This window comes from Eschrichtius robustus, chromosome 11, assembly GCF_028021215.1.
Source record: "Eschrichtius robustus isolate mEscRob2 chromosome 11, mEscRob2.pri, whole genome shotgun sequence".
Taxonomy (NCBI): Eukaryota; Metazoa; Chordata; class Mammalia; order Artiodactyla; family Eschrichtiidae; genus Eschrichtius; species Eschrichtius robustus.
The window spans coordinates 106,746,966-106,765,685 of NC_090834.1; the positions used below are offsets into that span (position 1 = coordinate 106,746,966).

Genomic DNA, 18,720 nt, shown 5'->3' on the forward strand with positions numbered 1-18,720 from the left:
GGCAGAAAACAGGAAGAGGATGGGAAAGGAAGACTGAAAAGGAAGAGTGGAGGAGGGGTGGCAAGAAGCAGCAGAAGATTCAAGAACAGCACCTGCCCGGCCCCAGTGCCCTCCGCCCCGCTACTTTATTGTGTAAGAACCTCACCAGGCGGAGCGTGGTGTTTACTGTCTGTGTCTCCCCACTGGAGCACGACCTCCGGGACAGCCAAGACTCCAGCTCACCACTGCCCCATCCCAGCACCCTGGACAGCGCCTGGCGCACAGTAGATGCTTGCTGAATATTTGAGTGAGTTTATAAAGAAGGTTGAATGAATCTAGATAGAAGGGAGGCAAGGTTGGGAAGTTTTTTTAAGAGAACAAGATAGGGACTTCCCTGGTGGTCCAGTGGTTAAGAATCTGCCTTCCAGTGCAGGGGACGCGAGTTCGATCCCCGCTCAGGGAACTAAGATCCCACATGCCGCAGGGCAACTAAGCCCACGCACCACAACTACAGAGCCCATGCACCTTGGAGCCTGCGCGCCACAACTAGAGAGAAGCATGCACACAGCAACTAAGACCCGACGCAGCCAAAAATAAATAAATAAAAATAAATAAATAAATAAATAAATGTTTTAACAAGAGAGAGAGAGAACGGGATAACCACTGTGTTGGGCACTGCACTAATGCTTTTCCAGGTGTTCTCTTGATTTTCCCTCCTGAGGACCCAGTTTAACGATCCTTTTATAAAGAAGGAAACTGAGGCTGCAGGGGGTTGAGTGACGGCCTAGAGTCACACATGCAGGAAGTGGGAGCGTGAGGTGTGTGCCCGGGTCCGACTGACTCCGTTCTTTCCACCAAGGCACCACGCAACAGGGACAACAGAGGGGCCGGGAGGGCCAGGGGAGGGTGGGAGGAGAACAGCCCTGGTGGGTGGAGAGGGGCGGTCAGGGGAAAGGGGAAGGTCCAGAGGCCTCTGACCTTTGCGCCCGTCCCTCTGGAAGTCCACATGGCACCACTCGCCGTCGTTGACCTTGCGGCTGGACGCCCGCAGCTTGATGCCCCCAGACCCCATGTCCAGCAGAAGGTAGAGGTAGCCGTCCAATAGCTCCATGGCAAAGTAGTCAGCCCGCTGGGCAGCGCTGTGGCTGCCGGCCCCGGCCCCGGCCCGCCGGCCCTGGCTGAAGAGCAGCAGCCCGTTGGGCTCGGTGGTGCGGAAGTCTAGCGAGATCGAGCCGGTGCGCTTGGCGCTCCAGCGGGGCAGCGCCACAAAGGCCTCAGGGCTCTCGAAGGTCACAGGGTCCAGGGCAGCCACATCCTCACAGCGGAACGACAGGTCCCCCTGCAGCTTCATCTTGGGGTCTCCTTCCTTTGCCAGGCGGGATAGCTCCAGCTTGAAGTCATTATTCTTATAGACCACCTGCAGGGAGGGGCGGGGGTGGGCGGTCCAGGATGAAGAAGAGGAAGCAGTTTAGGGCCTGGCCACTCCTGCCTGGCGGCACGGGCCCCTGCCACCCAGCCCCAGGGCCCCACTCCACACCCCAGACCGTTGTTCTAGAACTGCACGAGCAGAGGCTGTGAACAGCACCTCCCTTGCCCCACTTATTTCTCTGTCCTGTCTCCCTGCCCAGCACGAGCACGGCGGCCCTCGGGGCTGCTGAATTGCAGTTCATAATAACTGCAGGACAGTCGCCACTGACGTCTGGTTGACATTTACGCTCTCATCTGCTCCTCACAGCCGCCTTGAGAAGTCGGTACTGACCACTCGTTTTACAGACGAGGAAACTAAGAGTCAGACAGGTCAAGGGACCCGACCGAGGTCATGGAGCTAGTGAGTGGGCCTTAAACACAGGTCTTTAGTGTTCACGTCCACCACTCTCGCCTCTGTACACAGCTGCCTCGAGGGTCCTCTGAGAGGATGGGGGCCTTTGGGGCTCAAGGAAACAAGAGAGGAGAAGCCGGAGTCAATGGGCCTTAGGTTTTGAAGAGAGGAGATCTCCCACCACTGACCAGAAGGAAGAGGCCCCTGGCAGCTGGCCGGTCAGACCGAATCACACTGCAGACAGGGTTCCCGGGCTGCCCCCGGCCCCCTCCTGGCCCTACTCACATCCTTGAGGCAGCCCATGAAGTTGTTGCTGACGGGCGAGCCCGGCAGGTCCGCCGTGTTGGGGCTGCCCCCAATGTAGAAGAAGTCGTCAGAGCCCAGCATGGTGTAATCCTCCTGCGTGTAGCCTGTGGTGGTCAGGATCCCGTCCACTGAGATGGTCACCTGCCCAGCCCAGGGAGGGAGGGGGAGAGACAAGGAGACAACCGGCATCAACTCCCTGGGAAGAGCCTCGGGCTGGGCAAGGGAGGGGCCGGGGGGCAGCAGGGGAGGGGGATCCCCCCCATTTTTATGTCTGCTTGTCTTGGAGGAGGAACAGTGGGGGTGGGGGGAGGGAAGTGGGGGAAGGAGGCAGCACAAGATTTGATGGTTTCAGGGTGGGCTAAGGCCCAGCTCGGCAGGCAGAGGCCTGAAGGGCACTCGAAGTGCTCACTGTGAGTAGCACAAAGAAGTGGCTCCGGACGGAGTGGGAGCTTCAGGAAGGGCCCCATTAGGGCAGGATGCAAATGGCGCCCCCGATTCTCTCCTCTTGAAGGGGTCTCTGGACCCCCATGTGATCTCAGAGCATCTTTCATAAACAAGGCAGAGAACATCCGTTCTCCTGGGGTCCTGGTGGCTTGGACTGCCCTGCAGCTTTCCCTGCAGGGCGTGCAGGAGTCCTTTCAATCTTAGCCAGGAGGGAGGTGGACAACCGCAAGGGCATGAGGAACAGGAGCCCCGATATTCCTGGGGAGACTTGGAACTTCCTGGGGGACACATAGCGCCCTTGAGGGCTGATTCCCACCAGCACCCCCCTAACTGGTCCTAGCCCCCTTGCTGAGTCTGTCTCTTTACTCTCTGAGTCACTCCCTTGTCCCCCAAGGAGAGGGCAGCCACTGGCCTATTCATCAGTCTGCCTGATTCATTCACCACCGCCATCAACGGGGCCAGGGTAAGGAACAGAGGGGGACAGGCTAACCTCATGTCACCTTGACCCTGGGCTGAAAAGTCAGGTAAGAAAGCAAGATGGGTAGGGATGGGGGCATACCTGGTGCTCTGAGGAGGTGAAAGGGGCTCAGCAGTGGCCTGGAGAAGGCTGAAGTGACCTTGGGGGGCAGTGACAAGTACAGCGAACTCCATGATTCCCTGCTCCCCAGGCAAATGTCCACCGAACCCCTGAAAAGCCTAGCCGTAGGAGCATTCCACACCCAGCCAGGTTGTGGCGAAGAGCCGAGGCCGGGGGACCATAAGCCCCCACTCTCTGAAGGCTGTGGATTAGGACGGTCAGGCTCCTGCAGGGGTGATCAGGAAGCTGGCTCGCGGTGAACCCAACACTGTGCTTCTGCAGGCCACAGCTCACCCCACTCCCACACTCCAAACATGCCTCAGCACCCCCTTTTTGGGCGAAGTCTGGAGATTGGGGCCTTCCAATCACAGCCCGTGATGTCCTCCCCACATCAGTCCATACCCACATGCCACCAGCCATCTTCCAGTGACTGGTCGCCAGGGTTCCACTGTTGCAGGGCCGCAGAGTGCGTGTTAGGAACACCTAAGGGACGTGGGCAGAACGGGGCCAAGGGGAACGTCCCTCACAGGCCCCTCGAGTCCCCCTCGTGCTGGGCTGGAGCCTCACAGTGAGAGGGGTGGGGCCGAAGGGGCCCCCTCCTGGGAACCATCAAATCTTGTGCTGGGGGGACTAGGTTCAAGGACAGAGGTAAGGGGGTGTCTTTGTGGAAGCGGGCACTTTGAAGCTTTTGGGTCTTGTTTCGAGGGGAGGGCTGGTCATTATTGCTTATTTCTTCTTCCCTCCACCCCACCCGAGGCTAGGAAGTGGAGATCTGGGTGGAAAAGGGAAGGGTCAAAGTATTAGTCACAAAAACATGCAGACAAGATTAGAACAGGCAGAAGGGGGCTGGAGAAAGGGCAGAAGGGGGCTGGGACACAGAGGTGGGGGTAAGACAGGGAGGCAGGGGGAAGGGGCCTCCATCCTGCCCTCCACCTCCACTCCCGGGGCTGCACTGAGAGACCAGGAATTGGGCCACTATTAGCTCCGGAGCCTGTGTCTGGTCACCCCAACTAGAGAGCCAGCTCCTGAAGGCCGGGCCCCTGGCCTGATGTGTCCCTGTAACCCTACTAATCCCAGCACAGTCCAGGGGACACGTCTCCGTCATTAAAATGAATGTCAAGTCACCTTGTGACCCAGGGCCACACTTGGCTCTCACTTGCCTGTGTCCCATCTATGAACCCGGCGCCTCGGGGGCCTTTGGGGGACAGAATCTCAGTCCTCCGAGACTGCTCTGATGGGACGACCCTGCTGCTGTGCATGGGGAGGGCCCTCCCGGCCCCAAAGCTCCCCCGGAAGAGGCTCTTCCTTGCTCTACATACACGTCAGCCTACCAGCAGCCTGAGCCGGTCAGCTGTCTTCCTTCCCCAGCCCCAGAAGCCAGGGCGCCAGCCACTGGCATCTTCCTCACCCTGTGGGCCCTCTTCCGCCAGTCGATTCAGCCAGCTCACCTGCCTTCGCCCTCAGAGTTAGAAGGACCTGACTTGGGGCGGGGGGGGCCCCTCCTCAACTCCCCTCCAGACTGGGCACAAATCTGACCTTGCCCGCCATGGCTTTACGCAAATCACCACCACGTGGTGCCCCCTGTTGGGAAAGGGCTGCCTTAATCCCTTTTGTATCTGTCCCTATTTTAGAGCCACCCTGGCCCAGGGGGTGGGGAGAGGGTAGCAGGAGGCAGGGTAACACGGGGTGCACAGAGGAAGGGGGGTGGTCAGCCTGGGGGTGGGGGAAGAAGAGAGAGAAAGGGGGAGACGGGCACCGGGCAGAAAGGAAGCCAAGGGTCGGGGGAATGGAGGAAGGTCTCTGGGGAAGGCAAGGAGGGCGATGACTGAGATTAGTAAAACCCGACTGTTCCCTCAGACAAATCAGAGTCCAGACACAAAAATGGCAGGTTCGTTAGTAAAAGCAGGAAACAGGGGAATAATTCCCCCGGTCCCCCTCCACCCCAGGGGTCCACGATGCCCCTGCCCCCCAATCCCCCCGCGCAGCTTCTGGAAGGGGTGGGGCCAGCAGGGGAAGAGGGCAGAGGGGGGGCATGCGACACAGAACAGCCATCACAGCTAGGACGCGTGCAGGTTAGAGGGCCAGGGTGGGGGGCCTGGCCCAGCAGGACAGGCAAGAGAAAGGCAGCCACAGGTGGGAAGGCGTGCGGGACCGGGGGGCATTGGGGAGAACCGAGATGGAGGCGAAAGAGCTGTAGGGGTGCAGGAAGGAGAAGCTTCCTTTCAACGGAGGAAGGGAGAGGAGCCACCACTAGAACAGAGACAAGTACAGGTTGCGAAAGAAAGGGATGGGACATTAGACTCAGACCTCCCTCCCCAGATGGTGACCCAGACACTCATTCCCACCACCCATTCACCACTGATCACTGATCACTGAGCCCAGACACACCTGCTCACACATCACGTCTTACTGAAGGCAGTGGGAGGGAGTCCTGACAGGCTCATTTCCAAGCAGAATCCTTTTTGTCATCAGGACCACGGCTAGCACCCCAAGACACAGCAGATACTCTGCACCCAACCCACACCAATCCACGCAACACAGACAGACTGGGCCCTGAGTGGGGCTGAGTAGGACAAGAGGAATGAGCCACAGCTCTGCCCTGGAAGAGCCACGCCCAGCCAGGGATGAGGGGAAGGAGCACAGAAGACTCAGGAGCCCAGCGCCCAACCTCCGCTGTTCCCCAGGGACGGGGAGGGTGGCTGGAGGTGGCTGCAAGGGGCAGCCTATGACCTGGGTGGGCTCTCAACCCTCCCTACTGGCCCCACCTCTCTTCTGCTCTGCTCTGCTCTGCTCATCTCCCCCCTTAGGCAGGCTGCTAGGATGTGAAACCAGGTCTTGGCCACAAATATCTCCACTCGGGCATTCCATGCCCACCGCACCCCCGGAGGAGAGGCTGGGGAAGAGGAAAATACCCCTCTGACATCATCCGGAGCCCTTCCCAGCTCCCTGCTATGATCACAGGGTCGCTGACCTTCCTGGGAGGGGGATTATTTGGGGGAGAATAAGACTGAGGGCAGGTGTTGTTAACCTGTAGGCAGGCTAGATGGGCTTTGGGGAGTCATGACACCCCTTGGCATTGTATGCAAACTGCTTCAATGGGCTTCTTTTTCCTGTGAGAGTCCACTGCTGCCACCAAATTCTCAAAAAGCTCCTGAGCCAAAGACGGGTAAGGACAACTAGTTTAGGAAGAAGGTCCTGGCCTGCCCTTAGGACTGCGGACGTGGGAGTAGGGCATGAGGACGGGAGGATGGCCGAGGGAGCGTGTGCAGCCCTGTTCCATGTTTGACTTTAGCCATCTGCTTGGGGTGGGGAGAAGCTGAGAGAGAAACAGGTTGGAAAGACACACCAGGAAGATGACCTAACCAGCAGTGATAGCCCCACGGTGAATCCTGACGACTGGATTTAATAAAGTTTGGGAACAGAAACTTCAGGTCCTGAATTCTCCTATGGCCTGAGTTCTCCTATGGCCTTTACCACCTTCCAGAACAATCTCATTTTACATCTCTGACTCTCGTCTGTAAAAGGGGTCTAACAACTTCCATCACTCCTGCTTCTCCGAGGCTTACTATGAGGATCAAATGAGATCAATAAAGTGAAAGCACTGAACTCTTCCACTACTTGCTATGTGACCCCAGGCCTTCTTGGGCCTCAGTTTCCCCATCTGTTAACTGGGAATAATCTCTGCCTGCTGCCTGCAATCTAGGCATTCGTCGAGTTTAAATGATATTCAAAAGGTGAGAGCTATTTAGAAGAAGCAAAGCCTCCAGTGTCACGAGCAGGGAACACTTCTTTCAGCCTGACCACACCTGACCCAAACCTCTCCACTGGTTGGCCTTTTTGATCCGGATCCACCCTCTCCCCCAAGAAGGAATACTCAAATAACAAAAAGAGTCCATATAAAGAAGTTAGTAAAAATAAATACAAAACCAACCAGAGCCCGGCTGAGGAATGCCCGGGAATCAGAGCAGGTTGAACCCTGTCTCTTCGGGTGCCCGGTTGTCTGACTCCATGCTTGGCTGAAAGAGCTGATCCCTGGGACAGGTATCTGAGGCTTTATGAGGCGACTCAGGCCACCCACGGGCACCAGCTCTGGTCGTCAAGCAGTGACGCTCACGCTAGAAAGCGTGGACTTTGGAGACTTAGAAATTCACAGGGACTTTCCTGGCAAGGGCTGAAACCAGACAGGGCTGTTTGCTTCTTGACCAACTTAACCAAGTCATTCCATCCTCCCCAGGCTCGATTCCTGGGGCATTCTGGGGTTTCATGTAGTTATTTTGGGACTGATTCCCAAGAAAGGACGGTAACAGGATCTCCAATGGGGCCAGATATGCTGTATTCTCCAGGGTTTGCTATGAGAAGGGAATTGCTTCTTTACAAAACATCCCTGCCCTGGAAACACGGAGATAATCAGTTAACATCTCATAAAGCTTAATAAAATTATAATTCCCTTTACAGAGTACAGACGCTTTCACTTCCATTCCCCTTCTTGATCTTCACACTGACCCCATGACATAGGCAACGCAGGTGTATCAGCAGCTCGTTTGGTAGCTGAGGAAACAGCTTTAGTCCCAGTTCACACAGTTTTTAACTGAATTGAGACTAGAAGGAAGGGGAGGTCTGTAGGGCCCTGATTCTCAGATGGTATCCCCAGGGGCTGGCTTTATCTTGCCTCCCTTCTGTCCCCAAAGTCACAGTTCGGCTGTCTAGTGAAGCTCTGTAAAGAAAGAGTTCCAAATGCCCAGCTCCTAACAGGTACTCAGTGGCCTGGCCTGAGGCGTGGCAGCACCGAACTCCTAGCAGCAGCAGCTGGAGAACAAGGCCTGTGGAGGGGCCGTGCTGGGACCACCACATGGCTCCACCTAAACACTGGGACGACAGAGTGGCCAAATGAGGTCTTGGACCGGGGAGGGCTAGGCTGGCCGTGGCCACAGGCACTAGCTCAGGACAGGGCAAAGGATGGGACCACCACAGGTCTGTGGGTGCAGGGAAACACAGACCTGCAAGAGTATCAGGACAGGCCAGATGTGGCCTCAGAGGTACATCCTCCTGGGGAGGTGGGGGAGCCACTCAGACAGGGAGCCTCGGCTCTCATGCTTCCCTCCTCTCCAGCCAGGCAGCTACGCACACCTGGGAGGCTGGGAAGGCCAGGCAGCTGCCCCAAGCAGCGTGGGCCCCGTGGGAGCAGACACGTCCATCTGCAGGGTCCCCAGCCTGGTGTTCAGTCACTCTGCATTATTAATAGGCGATGACTAACCGCCTGCTGCCGCAGAGCCAGGACAGGGCAGGCAGGAGGGAATCCCGGGGGATGGCGCACAGCAGGGCCTGCAGGCATACGCTCCAAGGTGAGGCGAGGAGCAAAGGGCCAGCCTCAGCTTCTTCCCTGTTCCTGCCCTCCCTGTCTCCACAGCCCACCTCCTAAGAGCCCTCAGCAGCTCAGAAGCACACAGTCACGCAGCCCCCAGCTCACACCGGCGTTTACACTTGTAGAATCACCAGCAGAGAATCACAAACACACAGTACAGTCTCCCACTAACACCCCCTAAATGTCACACCAACATTTACACACAGTCGCACCCACACACCAACACACACCAGCTGCGTCTACACAGACACCCACACCAACACTCACCGGGACTGAGCCCAACCCAAACAGAGGAGCTTGGCGACAAGTACCCCGACTTCACCCCAGCTGGGCCTCCTCCTCTCACCCCCTCAACAGGGAAGGGAACCAACCCCAGTCAGAGGCCATGCGGGACAGGCAGGGGGCAGACAGGGGACAGGAGATGGAAGGGAAGGAAGGAAGACAGTGTGAGACACAGTGTTAGTCAGAGCAGCAGAGTGGTGGGGGAATGGGACACTGTCCCTGGAGGGGGGAAAAGACCATTCATGCCATGCAGGGTGTCGGGGGAGACGGAACCAGGACCCCTCAAGACTGAGAAGTGAGGGAGGGGATGCCGCTTCTTCCCTGGCAGCCAGCATGGGGCAGCTCCTAAACTGGTATGAATGGTGATTTGAAGGAGCTCTGGACCGGCCCCAGATGGCCCTGCATCCCCCAAGGCCACCTCCCTCGCTGCAGCCTGCGGAGCTGGCTGCCACTGGAGGCCTCACCCCCAGCCCCCTCCCCCAACTCAAGGGGCCTGTCCGGGAGCTGACAGTGAGCAGAGCGTAGCATGTCATGGGATGGTGTTTTCCATGGATTTTCCGGAGACCAAGAAAGAAACTAAATCAAAGAAAAGAAACAAGGGGCAGGGCAGGGGAGAAAAGGAACAAAATAAAGCAATAAAATAAGCAGCCTGGCATCGGGGCTGGTCTAACCAGAGCCGATGAACATGGGGCCTGCCCCAGGTCTCTCTGACCAGGAATCTGAATTCAGAAGTGGGGGGTTAGGGCAGGGACAGACCAAATTCCTCAATTTCCGTTTGTCTTTTGGATTTGAGTTTGAACCAAAAAAAAAAAAAGAAAGAAAGAAAAGGGAAAGAGGAAAACTAAAAGAGAGAAGCAAAATCTAAAGATTGTCCAGGACGCAGAAAACAACTGGAAGAGCAAAACAACCAAAACCAAACGGGGAAAGGAAACGAAAGAGGGAGAATCGAACAGTTAAAAAAACCCACGGCAAACCAAACGGTAAGACAATTAGAGTGATATCTACCAGATAATGCAGTTTGTTTACCATAGCGTGTCCAATGCCTGCGTGCTTCACCGGAGATATGGGGGAAGGGGGTGGGGGGTGGGGTCAAAGAAAACAACAAAGACAACAACGAAAGAACAGAACGAAAAGAAAAGAAAAAGAAAATGACCAACTGTGAAACTCAAGGAAGGAGGAAAAATATATATCCATATATGTTTGGTTGTCTGTTCAGACCCTCCCACCTTAAGTTCAGCTGAAGTATTTTGTTTAAAGAAAATTAAATTATAATGGGAGGGAGAAATAAAACACACACAAAAATTAAATCCCTTCTCCCAATCCCCCCCCAACCCCTCCTCTGGATTCCTCTCCCCTCCACCATCCCCTCCGGGAAGAGCCGGCTGCAGAGAAGGGGAACAGTTAAAGACCTTGGTTAGTAGAGAAGAAAACAACAAAAGAACTGGACCAGGAAAGCAAAGACTTAAAGATGGCGACATTCCGCAGATGAGACAGAAAGGTTAGTTCGGTTTTTCACTCATACCTTGCCCCACCTGTCCCTGCCCATCCCTTGGTCCCCCAGGTTATAAGCGTGTTAGTCACACACACAGAGTTGGCAACGGGGTTTTCCAACAGAAGGTGAGAGAGGGAAGGCAGGCGGTTAAGAAGCAGACCCAATTATGCAGTATTAGTAAGTCCTATGGGCTGAAATGTTAGGGAGTTGAGGGGAAGGGAGGGAGGGGAACAGGGGTGTGAGAAAGGGATGGGCTATTGACTCAGGGAATGGACGGATGGGTTTGTTGGCTAACTGGTCAACCAGATGGCTTTCCAGAGAACTGGCTAAAGAGCAAGTTGGTACTGGCCAACTGGCTGACCAGTGACCATGTCGAGTTAATGGGTTAACTGGTTGGTGATGGGCCAGCTGGCTGTCAGACTGGGAGAAGAGTGGCCAAGGCCCCCAGAGAATCCCAGGACTCGCTCAAATGAGAGGCAATTTCATTTGGAGGCAAAGAGAAGGGGTTCCCAGGGAGCACAGGAGGGGATATGGGTGTCTGCTTTTCCTGGGGATGGAGGATAGCAAATAGATCCAGGGAGTCATGGTGGGGGGAGGGGCAGCTCTGTTTTTGGTGGGGGTGGAGGGGGGTGGGGTAGGGTTGGGGTTTTTTCTTCCCGTTTCTGTTCCTTGAGAAAGGAAGAGAGAGCAAGTCACCACCAGAACAGGGAAAAGGAAACTTGCCCTCCATGGGCTGGCAGAAAGCTCACGCTCACATCAGAGCTAATCATCCCAAAACCTCTTCCCTCCCCTCCCCGCTCCCACCGAGAACTGCCTGCTCCTTCCTTCGTAAACTGACCTTTCAGAGCCCAGATTTCCCCCAGTTCTTCAATCATCCCACGCCTATTCTCTTATGCTCCTCTGGGCAGCTGTTCCTCCCAGAATGAAGTACCCCCTCACCACCACCACTCCTGTAAGTCCCTGGAATTGGTCAGGCTTTCCCAGCAGCCCAGCCTCCTTCCACACACACCCCCAGACCCCTGCGCCTCCGCTCCCCACAGCCAGCAGCAAAAATTCACTCCCCCCACAGACCACACCATAAAAAGGAACAGAGAGGCCCACCTCTCTCTAAAATCCCTTACTCCTCTGTAAACTATAAGCCAGCTTCTTCTACCCGAGACTCTAGAGGCCCCGCCCCCATGTGGCTTTATATTCATTTCCTCTCCTCATGGTCAAAGAACCACCTTCAAAATTACCCTTTGAGGAGGAGATGGCGAAGGGGCTGAGGCAGCTTCACTTAGTGTATCAGAGATGTTGGGACACTACTGCTTGATGTCCATCAAATACTAAACTGTGCGCCCGAGAGTGTGATTGTGAGAAGGAGAGGTCTTCTAGAGACAGATCCATTAGTTAGAGAGTTATTATAACCAGTGGGCACAGGACTAATTCAGTAAGACAATTAATAAAGGCCCTGTATCATTAAAAATAACAGAATTCAATACTAAGCAGCTAGAAGAAGTGCTAAATAACCAATATTAATTATTAGTGATGCAGAAACAGTTTACATAGCAGGAAGACAAGCGTCTAACTGCAGGTGCAGAGACTGGAACAGGGGATAACACGTGGTACAAGGACTGGTCCTATCAGCCAGTAGGACCGCTGGGAAATGAAGAGGCCAACTACTCAGGACAAGGAACCATTAGCTTCAGGGCAGCTAAACCCATGGCACCAAAAAAGGTACAAGTGCTCTGGTATCACTGCACTAGTCAAACAAGATAGGGGGGAAAAGGCATTGGAGGTAAAAGTCCAGCTACTACTCTTTTTTAATTAGAACTGGTTGTGGAGACTAGAATAAGGAAAAAATAATTTTCGACTTTCATGGACAACTTCAATTTTTAACAAGTACAAGAGCGAATTAAGAAAGAAGATTGAGGGAATTCCCTGGTGGTCCAGTGGTTAGGACTCCATGCTTTCACTGCCAAAGGCACGGGTTCAATCCCTGGTCAGGGAACTAAGATCCTGCAAGCCGTGCAGCACAGCCAGATTAAAAAATAAGAAAGAAAGAAACAAGATTGAGAGGGCCTTCCACCGATGTGTCAAGAGATCCGGGCTTCCTCTGATAAATAGCGAGGTTGTGGTGGGCGAGACGGGGCCCCTCTAGACCTAGGTATTGCAGATCCAGAACCCAGTCCATGGTGATCATGCCCGAGGGGGCAATTGTGGCTAAATACTAGAGTGGAGCCTCCACTGGAACCCATCCTGGCACCTGTAACACAGCAGCCCATGCCTTCCCGAATGCCGGGATCGGGAGGGCTGAGGCTTCAGACTAACAAATGAGCAAGGAAAGCTTTGCCCCACCCACAGAAACAGCTAGAGGGCTCCTGGAGGCCAGGAGCACAAGGATGACGGTGCATGATGAGGGAGGAGGGCATCAAGTCACAGAGGGAAGAAGTCAGTCATTGTAGCAAGTATAACTTACCATGGCCAAGGGCCTTTGACAAAACTTTACCCCATCTTCACCTTGATCTATCGGCATAGCTCCAGCCCTTCAAGAAAGCCAAGAAGGCGATTATACGCACAAATCACAAAAGTCTGAGTGAAGGCAATCTCTGTGGAGCTTGAGCAAGAGACGCTCAGGACAAAGAAAAGAGGACTCAGAGATAAGAGGGGCCCATTGGGCTTCCCTGGTGGCGCAGTGGTTGAGAATCTGCCTGCCAGTGCAGGGGACACGGGTTCGAGCCCTGGTCTGGGAAGATCCCACATGCCACGAAGCAACTAGGCCCATGAGCCACAATTGCTGAGCCTGCGCGTCTGGAGCCTGTGCTCCGCAACGAGAGGCCGCGATAGTGAGAGGCCCGCGCACCGCGATGAAGAGCGGCCCCCACTTGCCGCAACTAGAGAAAGCCCTCGCACAGAAACGAAGACCCAACACAGCCATAAATAAATAAATAATAATAAAAAAAAAAAGAGGGGCCCATTTTTCCAAGAGACAAGCAGAACATTTAGATGGTTCAAGATTTGGGAACACCCAAGAATGGCGGTACCACAAGACGAACGACAGGCACCTTAGCAGTGCGCACCAAGGCCGGCAGCCAGGCCCTCCCGGGAGGCAGAAAGATGGAGTCAGACTCCCATCCTCCCACTTCCTGCGGGACAGCATTGGGCCAGCTCTTCAACCTCGCTGGTGAAATAGGAGTATCTCCCACTTCACAGGATTGTTCGAAAAGTTAGGTGAGATACAAAAGAGAAAAGAGACCCTTGAACTTGGGGGTTCCGGAGGAGGAGAGATGTGAGGGTGCAATCTGATTAATGCTGTAAGAAAGGGACAGGTCCTGAGGAGACTCTGAGGGGGCGGGAGAGTAAAGTGAGGTGGAGTTTTTCCCAGAGGACAAAAGATATTTCTGGGCACCTATGAAATACATCTGCTGGATCCTCATGTCCAAAACCTCACCAACTGGCTTCAAGAAAGAGCCCAAAGGAACCAGCAAAACCACTAGAAAAACAAATAAAAACACTCAGTAGTTGCTGGTATTAGCTCTCAAGGAGCTTACCATGTAGAAATAGAGAAAAGAGGTGAACACAAATTATTGACCATGCAGACGGAGTGTGATGATAGGGCCAGAGCACAGCAAAGAGGGAGACTGGCCAGGGGGCCCAGAGGATCAAGGAAGGCCTTACAAAAAAGGTGGCGGTTCAGCTGGGCCTGAAGGATTGGAAAAAAAAAAAAACCCCCACAACTAACAATAATGACGGCAGCAAGCCCTCCGCGGCTCACACGGTGCCAGGCACAGGCCGTCACCTCAGCTACTCCTCAAAGGCCCCTCTCACTTTGCACAGAGAGGTTACATTACTTGCCTCGAGTCACTCCAACTAGTGGCAGAGCTGGGATTTGAACCCAGTCTGTCCGACTCAAACCCCAGCTCTAGGGTTTCACCCGGCAGAAGGGAGGGTGAACGGTGGTGTTGGCAGGAGCTCTGTGGGAACGAGGTGGGCAGCTCGGGAAGCCAGTATAGACAGGGTGTGTAGAGCAGCACAGTTAGGCCCTAAGATGGGGCGTGTGACAGGCCGGAGAGACAGGGCAGCCCGGGCCGGAAGGTGGGGGAGGGAGTCCCAAGTGCCTGCCAGGCCCCATCCTTGGGGGATGTCTCTCCTTGGGGCCCAGAAGGGCTCCCGAAAATCTCCCCACTGAGGAACGGCCTCATGCGAGCTGGGCGGGTGGAAGCTCCACATGATATTTTGGGAGCCAGCTTGTCTTCCAGAGTTCGTGCTGGCTAGTGATGAAATGGGTTGGCACTCGGCTTACGTGGTGGGGGGAGGCATACTGCGTGTGGGAGGAGGGTGGGCCCAGGATTAAAAATAGGCCTCAGGGAATCCTCAGAGGGAATTATTCCTGCAAAGATCCCCCAAGAGACACCACCGGGCACAGGGTCCTCAAGGCTGGGCTCGGAGGGAGAGGAGGGCGAGAGCGGGGTGTGGTCTCAGTCAGGTGTCCTCCGGCGCTGACTGCAATGTTCTAGGAGTCTCTGGACGATTCCGGGGATCACTATCTGGTTCAGGGGAGGGGGGTGAAATTCTGCCTCCTTCCAGTTTCCCAAAGCTGCAGGACCAAGAGGAAGGGAGACCCCTCAGTGCTTGTCCTGGGGCAGGCTCTCCCCAGGAGGCAGCCTCCCCGGCTGTTCTAATCACTTGGGGAAAACAGCGTGGATCCCAGTGTCCTCAGATCCCAGCCATCTACCCTAAAGGCAGAAGCAAATGTCATTTCTTACCTCACCCCCCCATCCCCGTCTTTGCTCCTGGCCACTCCCAACCCAACGTCACTCCTAAGATCATAAAAGGATCTTTCCAATCCCAGGACACCACGTGGCCCCTGTATAAATGTGTCTGCACAGGGTTTCTCCCCTTCTTCACACTACTGACATTTGGGGCCAGATAATTCTTTGCTGTGGGGCTGCCCTGTGCATTGTGGGATGTTTAGCAGCATCTTGGCCTCTACCCACTACATGCCAGTAGCACCCTCCCTGAGTTGTGACACCCAAAATGCTTCCAGACATTGCGAAGTGTCTCCTGGGGGGCACTCCGCCCTCGGTTGAGAACCACTGCTCTAGGGACAACAGGACCCAATAAATTATTAGAAGCCCTGAAAGACAGGCACTCAAAAGGCCTGGTGAGGATGGACTTGGCCACAGGCTAGGCCCTGAGCAAGGGCAATGAATCCAGAGCAGAGCCTTAGGGCTGCCCTTCCATCCCCCTGATGGTCACAATGACCAAAAAAGGGCTGCAGCTCATATTTACGGATGTGGACTGGAGTCAAATAAATCTCTCCAGAAACCCTTTCTAAGGAGACCTCTCAATCAAAGTCTTAAAGCAGACACCCTCTTTGGCCCCGAAGGCTTATGTTCAGGTCAGCATGCTGACTCTGCTCTGACCCATCCGGCACAGCAGGCCAGGGGGATGTGGTCACCAGTTACCAGCTCAGACCCGGGACTCTGTGAGCCCCGGGAAGAGGCTACGATGGGTCCCTGTCCACACTCAGTACTGCTGAGGCCAGGCCTCACTCCCTCCGTATGGCGTCCCCGCCTTCCCTGGTCACAGACCTCTCGCTCCTCTCCAGGCCTCTCGAGTTCCTAGAACGTTTAAGATCCCTGCCGCTCAGCCGGCCCTTGTGTGCCTTTGCTCTGTCCACTTTTAACCGCCTCATCCTGTCTCCTCAAGAGCCGAAGGGCCAGGAGGGCGGGGCGCATGTCTTTTTTCCCTCGGTACCCAGTATAGATGGACAATATATTGGCCAAAGGAGACGTGGATAGGGACTCTGGGCTTGCAGCGTGTTGCCAAAGGCAGTACCAGGTGACAGCGCTGGTCCTGGGGAGGGAACGTCAGCAAGAAGGCAACTCCGCCCAGCCGTGCAGTAAATGTGGGTGGCACCTAAAAGTATGACAAACAGCACACACACTCAGGTTTGCTCAGACGGTGGTGACAACACAGGGCAGCCCTCCGGCAGGGTCAGGGGATGACGCGACGTGAAGGGGGCACCACCCTGAGGAGGAGTGCCGCTCTTCAGAGCTCGGGGCGCACCGAGAGCAGGTGCCTGGGTGGGAGCCAAGTACAGCAGGGAGCAGCGGCTCGGAGAGAGCAGGCGGGTTCGTCACGGTGTCCCTGCAGCAAGGGGAAGGCACCCGAGGAGGGGGACTCCCCATTAGATCATCACTCAGTGGGCTGAAGAAGAGCAGGTAAGAACAGTGTGAGGTCAGCCGGAATCCCACCCCCCACGAGCCTTTCAGTGGGAAGAAGGGGAGGAGGAGAGGGCAGGTGACAGTGACGGTGAAGAGCAGAGTCATCGGAAGTTCAGCCACCAGGAAGCTCAGCTAGAACCAGGAAATACAGAGCAGATACCTAGTAAGAGAAGGGCTGCAAACCAGCCAAGACAGCACCTCCCAGGGCACAGAGGCTCCGTGCTCCTGGTTGCACTGAGCTTGCTGGGGGTGGAGCTGGAAAAGTGTCCCTGCCACCTGCTACAGAAACTGGTGGACCCGGAGAGAAGCACCAGCAAGAGTCTGGGCACCTGGGCCCCAGGTGCCAAGCGATCAGGGCACGGAGTCAGAAGGTGGATCCAGGAGCCGCTGAGGATGCACAGCGGCTTCTCCTGCTTTGGAAGAAGGGTCTGGCTCGGACTCTGCTTGAGGCGGGAACTTCTCGGGGCTGGAAACAAGCTGTGGAGCCTGCTGTCAAGCAGAAGCCCGGCCAGAGGGAACGCTTCGCCCGCCATAGCCACCCTGCGCCTCGTGAGAGGCGAAGAGGCCACTGAGAGGACAGCGCCGACGCCCAGACGCATCAGCCCCCGGGGTGGGGGGGAGTCTGCGAGACGGAGCTGAGGGGACGCTGAGGACACTGTCCTGCCTGCAGGGGCTGCCCCAAGAGTCTCCTCGAGCTCCCGCATGGGCTGGCCTGGAAGCCACGGAAAGACAGCCACCGACCGGTGGGAGAGCCTGCGTCCCTTCGGAGGGACGGGAAGGGACAGGGGAGAGAGGGTACCGCCCGGACGAGAGGCAGGACCCAGCACCTCGCCAGTCCGTTCACCTCTCACGCCTGCTGCCCCGACCTTGCTCTGAGCCCAGGCCTGCCTCTGCCCTAGAAAGGCCCCGCCTAAGGGCAGGCCGCACCCCACCCCACATGGCCCAGGCTTCCTGCCCTAATGGGACACCGACTCAACCAGAGTCTGGCCAGAGTCTCCCCATCCTGTAGCCCCCCAGGGCCCCGCAAGTTCAGGTTCTATCTCATTCCTCCCAGCCCCCGAATCGCCCTCCTGCCAGATTACCAGATTCCTCAGCCCCAACCCTTGAACCCAGCCCCTGGCACCAGTCGGAGCCTGGCCCTTCCTCTTCCCTCGGGCTCCGGCCCCGGGGCAGCCTCCTCCCTAGCACAGTATCCTGGTCCTTGAAGCCTGCCCCCTGCGGCTGCGCTCCTGGACCCTCCCAGCCCACCCGCGGCCTAAACCTTCTTCAGAACCACGCCTTGCTGCTGGCCCTGACGCCTCGCCCCCGCACCCCAGGCAGCCCGCTCTCCCCGCTCCCGTTCTGTCCCAGATACAGCTGGCCCCTGGCCTTCTTCTTGCTCCCCCTACCTGGCGCAGGTTTCGAGTGACCCGGACGTCGTGCCAGGCGTTGTCGTTGAACTTGCCGTTGACGGGTTCCACAAGGGCCTCAAAGGCTCCCGAGCCCAGGTTGATGACGAGCCAGACGGCCCCAGATTTGAGGGACAGGTTGACATAGTCGGCCGACTTGCCCGTGTGCAGCATCAGCCCGTTGCGCTGCAGGGTGCGGAAGGCCAGTGTGATCTCGTCCGTGCTGCTCTGGATCGGGTTGTGTGACAGGTCATAGCAGAAGAACTCATTGCCTTTGAAGGTCGCCACAAACTCCTCCTTGCCTGGATGCCACGGTGGGGAAACGGGAGAGGGCTGAGTGGGGCAGGGCACTCCAGACCCTCCCTCTTCCCCTCCAGCCACCCAGGCGCAGGTCCTGGGCACCGGGAGCCCCTCGATCCCAACTGCAAGCTTTAGGCTCTCTCCCCTCCCCGTGCTGTCCACCCTCTTCTCTGGACCCTGCCGTCTTTGCTGTCAGAAGTCAGCTTCCCCCATGTCTGTCTCCAAAGCACGAGGCTGCTAAGTGGCTCTCACACTGCCAGCTGACAACTAAGCTGCCACAGGGCCAAGTGAAGCAGACATTCTCACTGTCTCCCCCCACACTGGCCCTCCATCGGCCACCCCCCTTAACAAAAGGATGTGGAAGAGCAACAAGGAACTGCACCGGACATCTTCCCGGAGTGCCCCCCTATGGCAGGGGCACCAAGGGTCTCCTGAGCGCAGCCCACCTCCCCCTCCCGCCTCTTCTGCCATTCTCAGTGCCTGGGGACAGTCTGAGGCCTCACCACATGGGGTGGGACTAGTAGGCCTACTTCGTAGCAGTGAGCAGATGAGGAGAATGGGG

General features: G+C 56.2%; 1 protein-coding gene across 7 annotated transcripts in view; it reads right to left on the reverse strand.

Moving 5' to 3' along the window:
• The window catches only part of NRXN2 (neurexin 2), a 98,685-nt gene that overhangs the window by 56,907 nt on the left and 23,058 nt on the right, over positions 1-18,720 (reverse strand). For 4 of the 7 annotated variants that reach the window (XM_068554401.1, XM_068554404.1, XM_068554407.1 and 1 more), the window contains 4 exons: positions 17,859-18,160; positions 9,796-9,819; positions 2,084-2,245; positions 958-1,396 (listed from right to left, as the gene is read on the reverse strand). In XM_068554401.1, coding sequence (XP_068410502.1) covers positions 958-1,396; positions 2,084-2,245; positions 9,796-9,819; positions 17,859-18,160 — 927 coding nt within the window. Of the gene's footprint in view, positions 1-957; positions 1,397-2,083; positions 2,246-9,774; positions 9,820-17,858; positions 18,161-18,720 lie in introns of all 7 variants that reach the window. The other 3 variants (XM_068554402.1, XM_068554400.1, XM_068554406.1) reach the window with 2 other exon arrangements.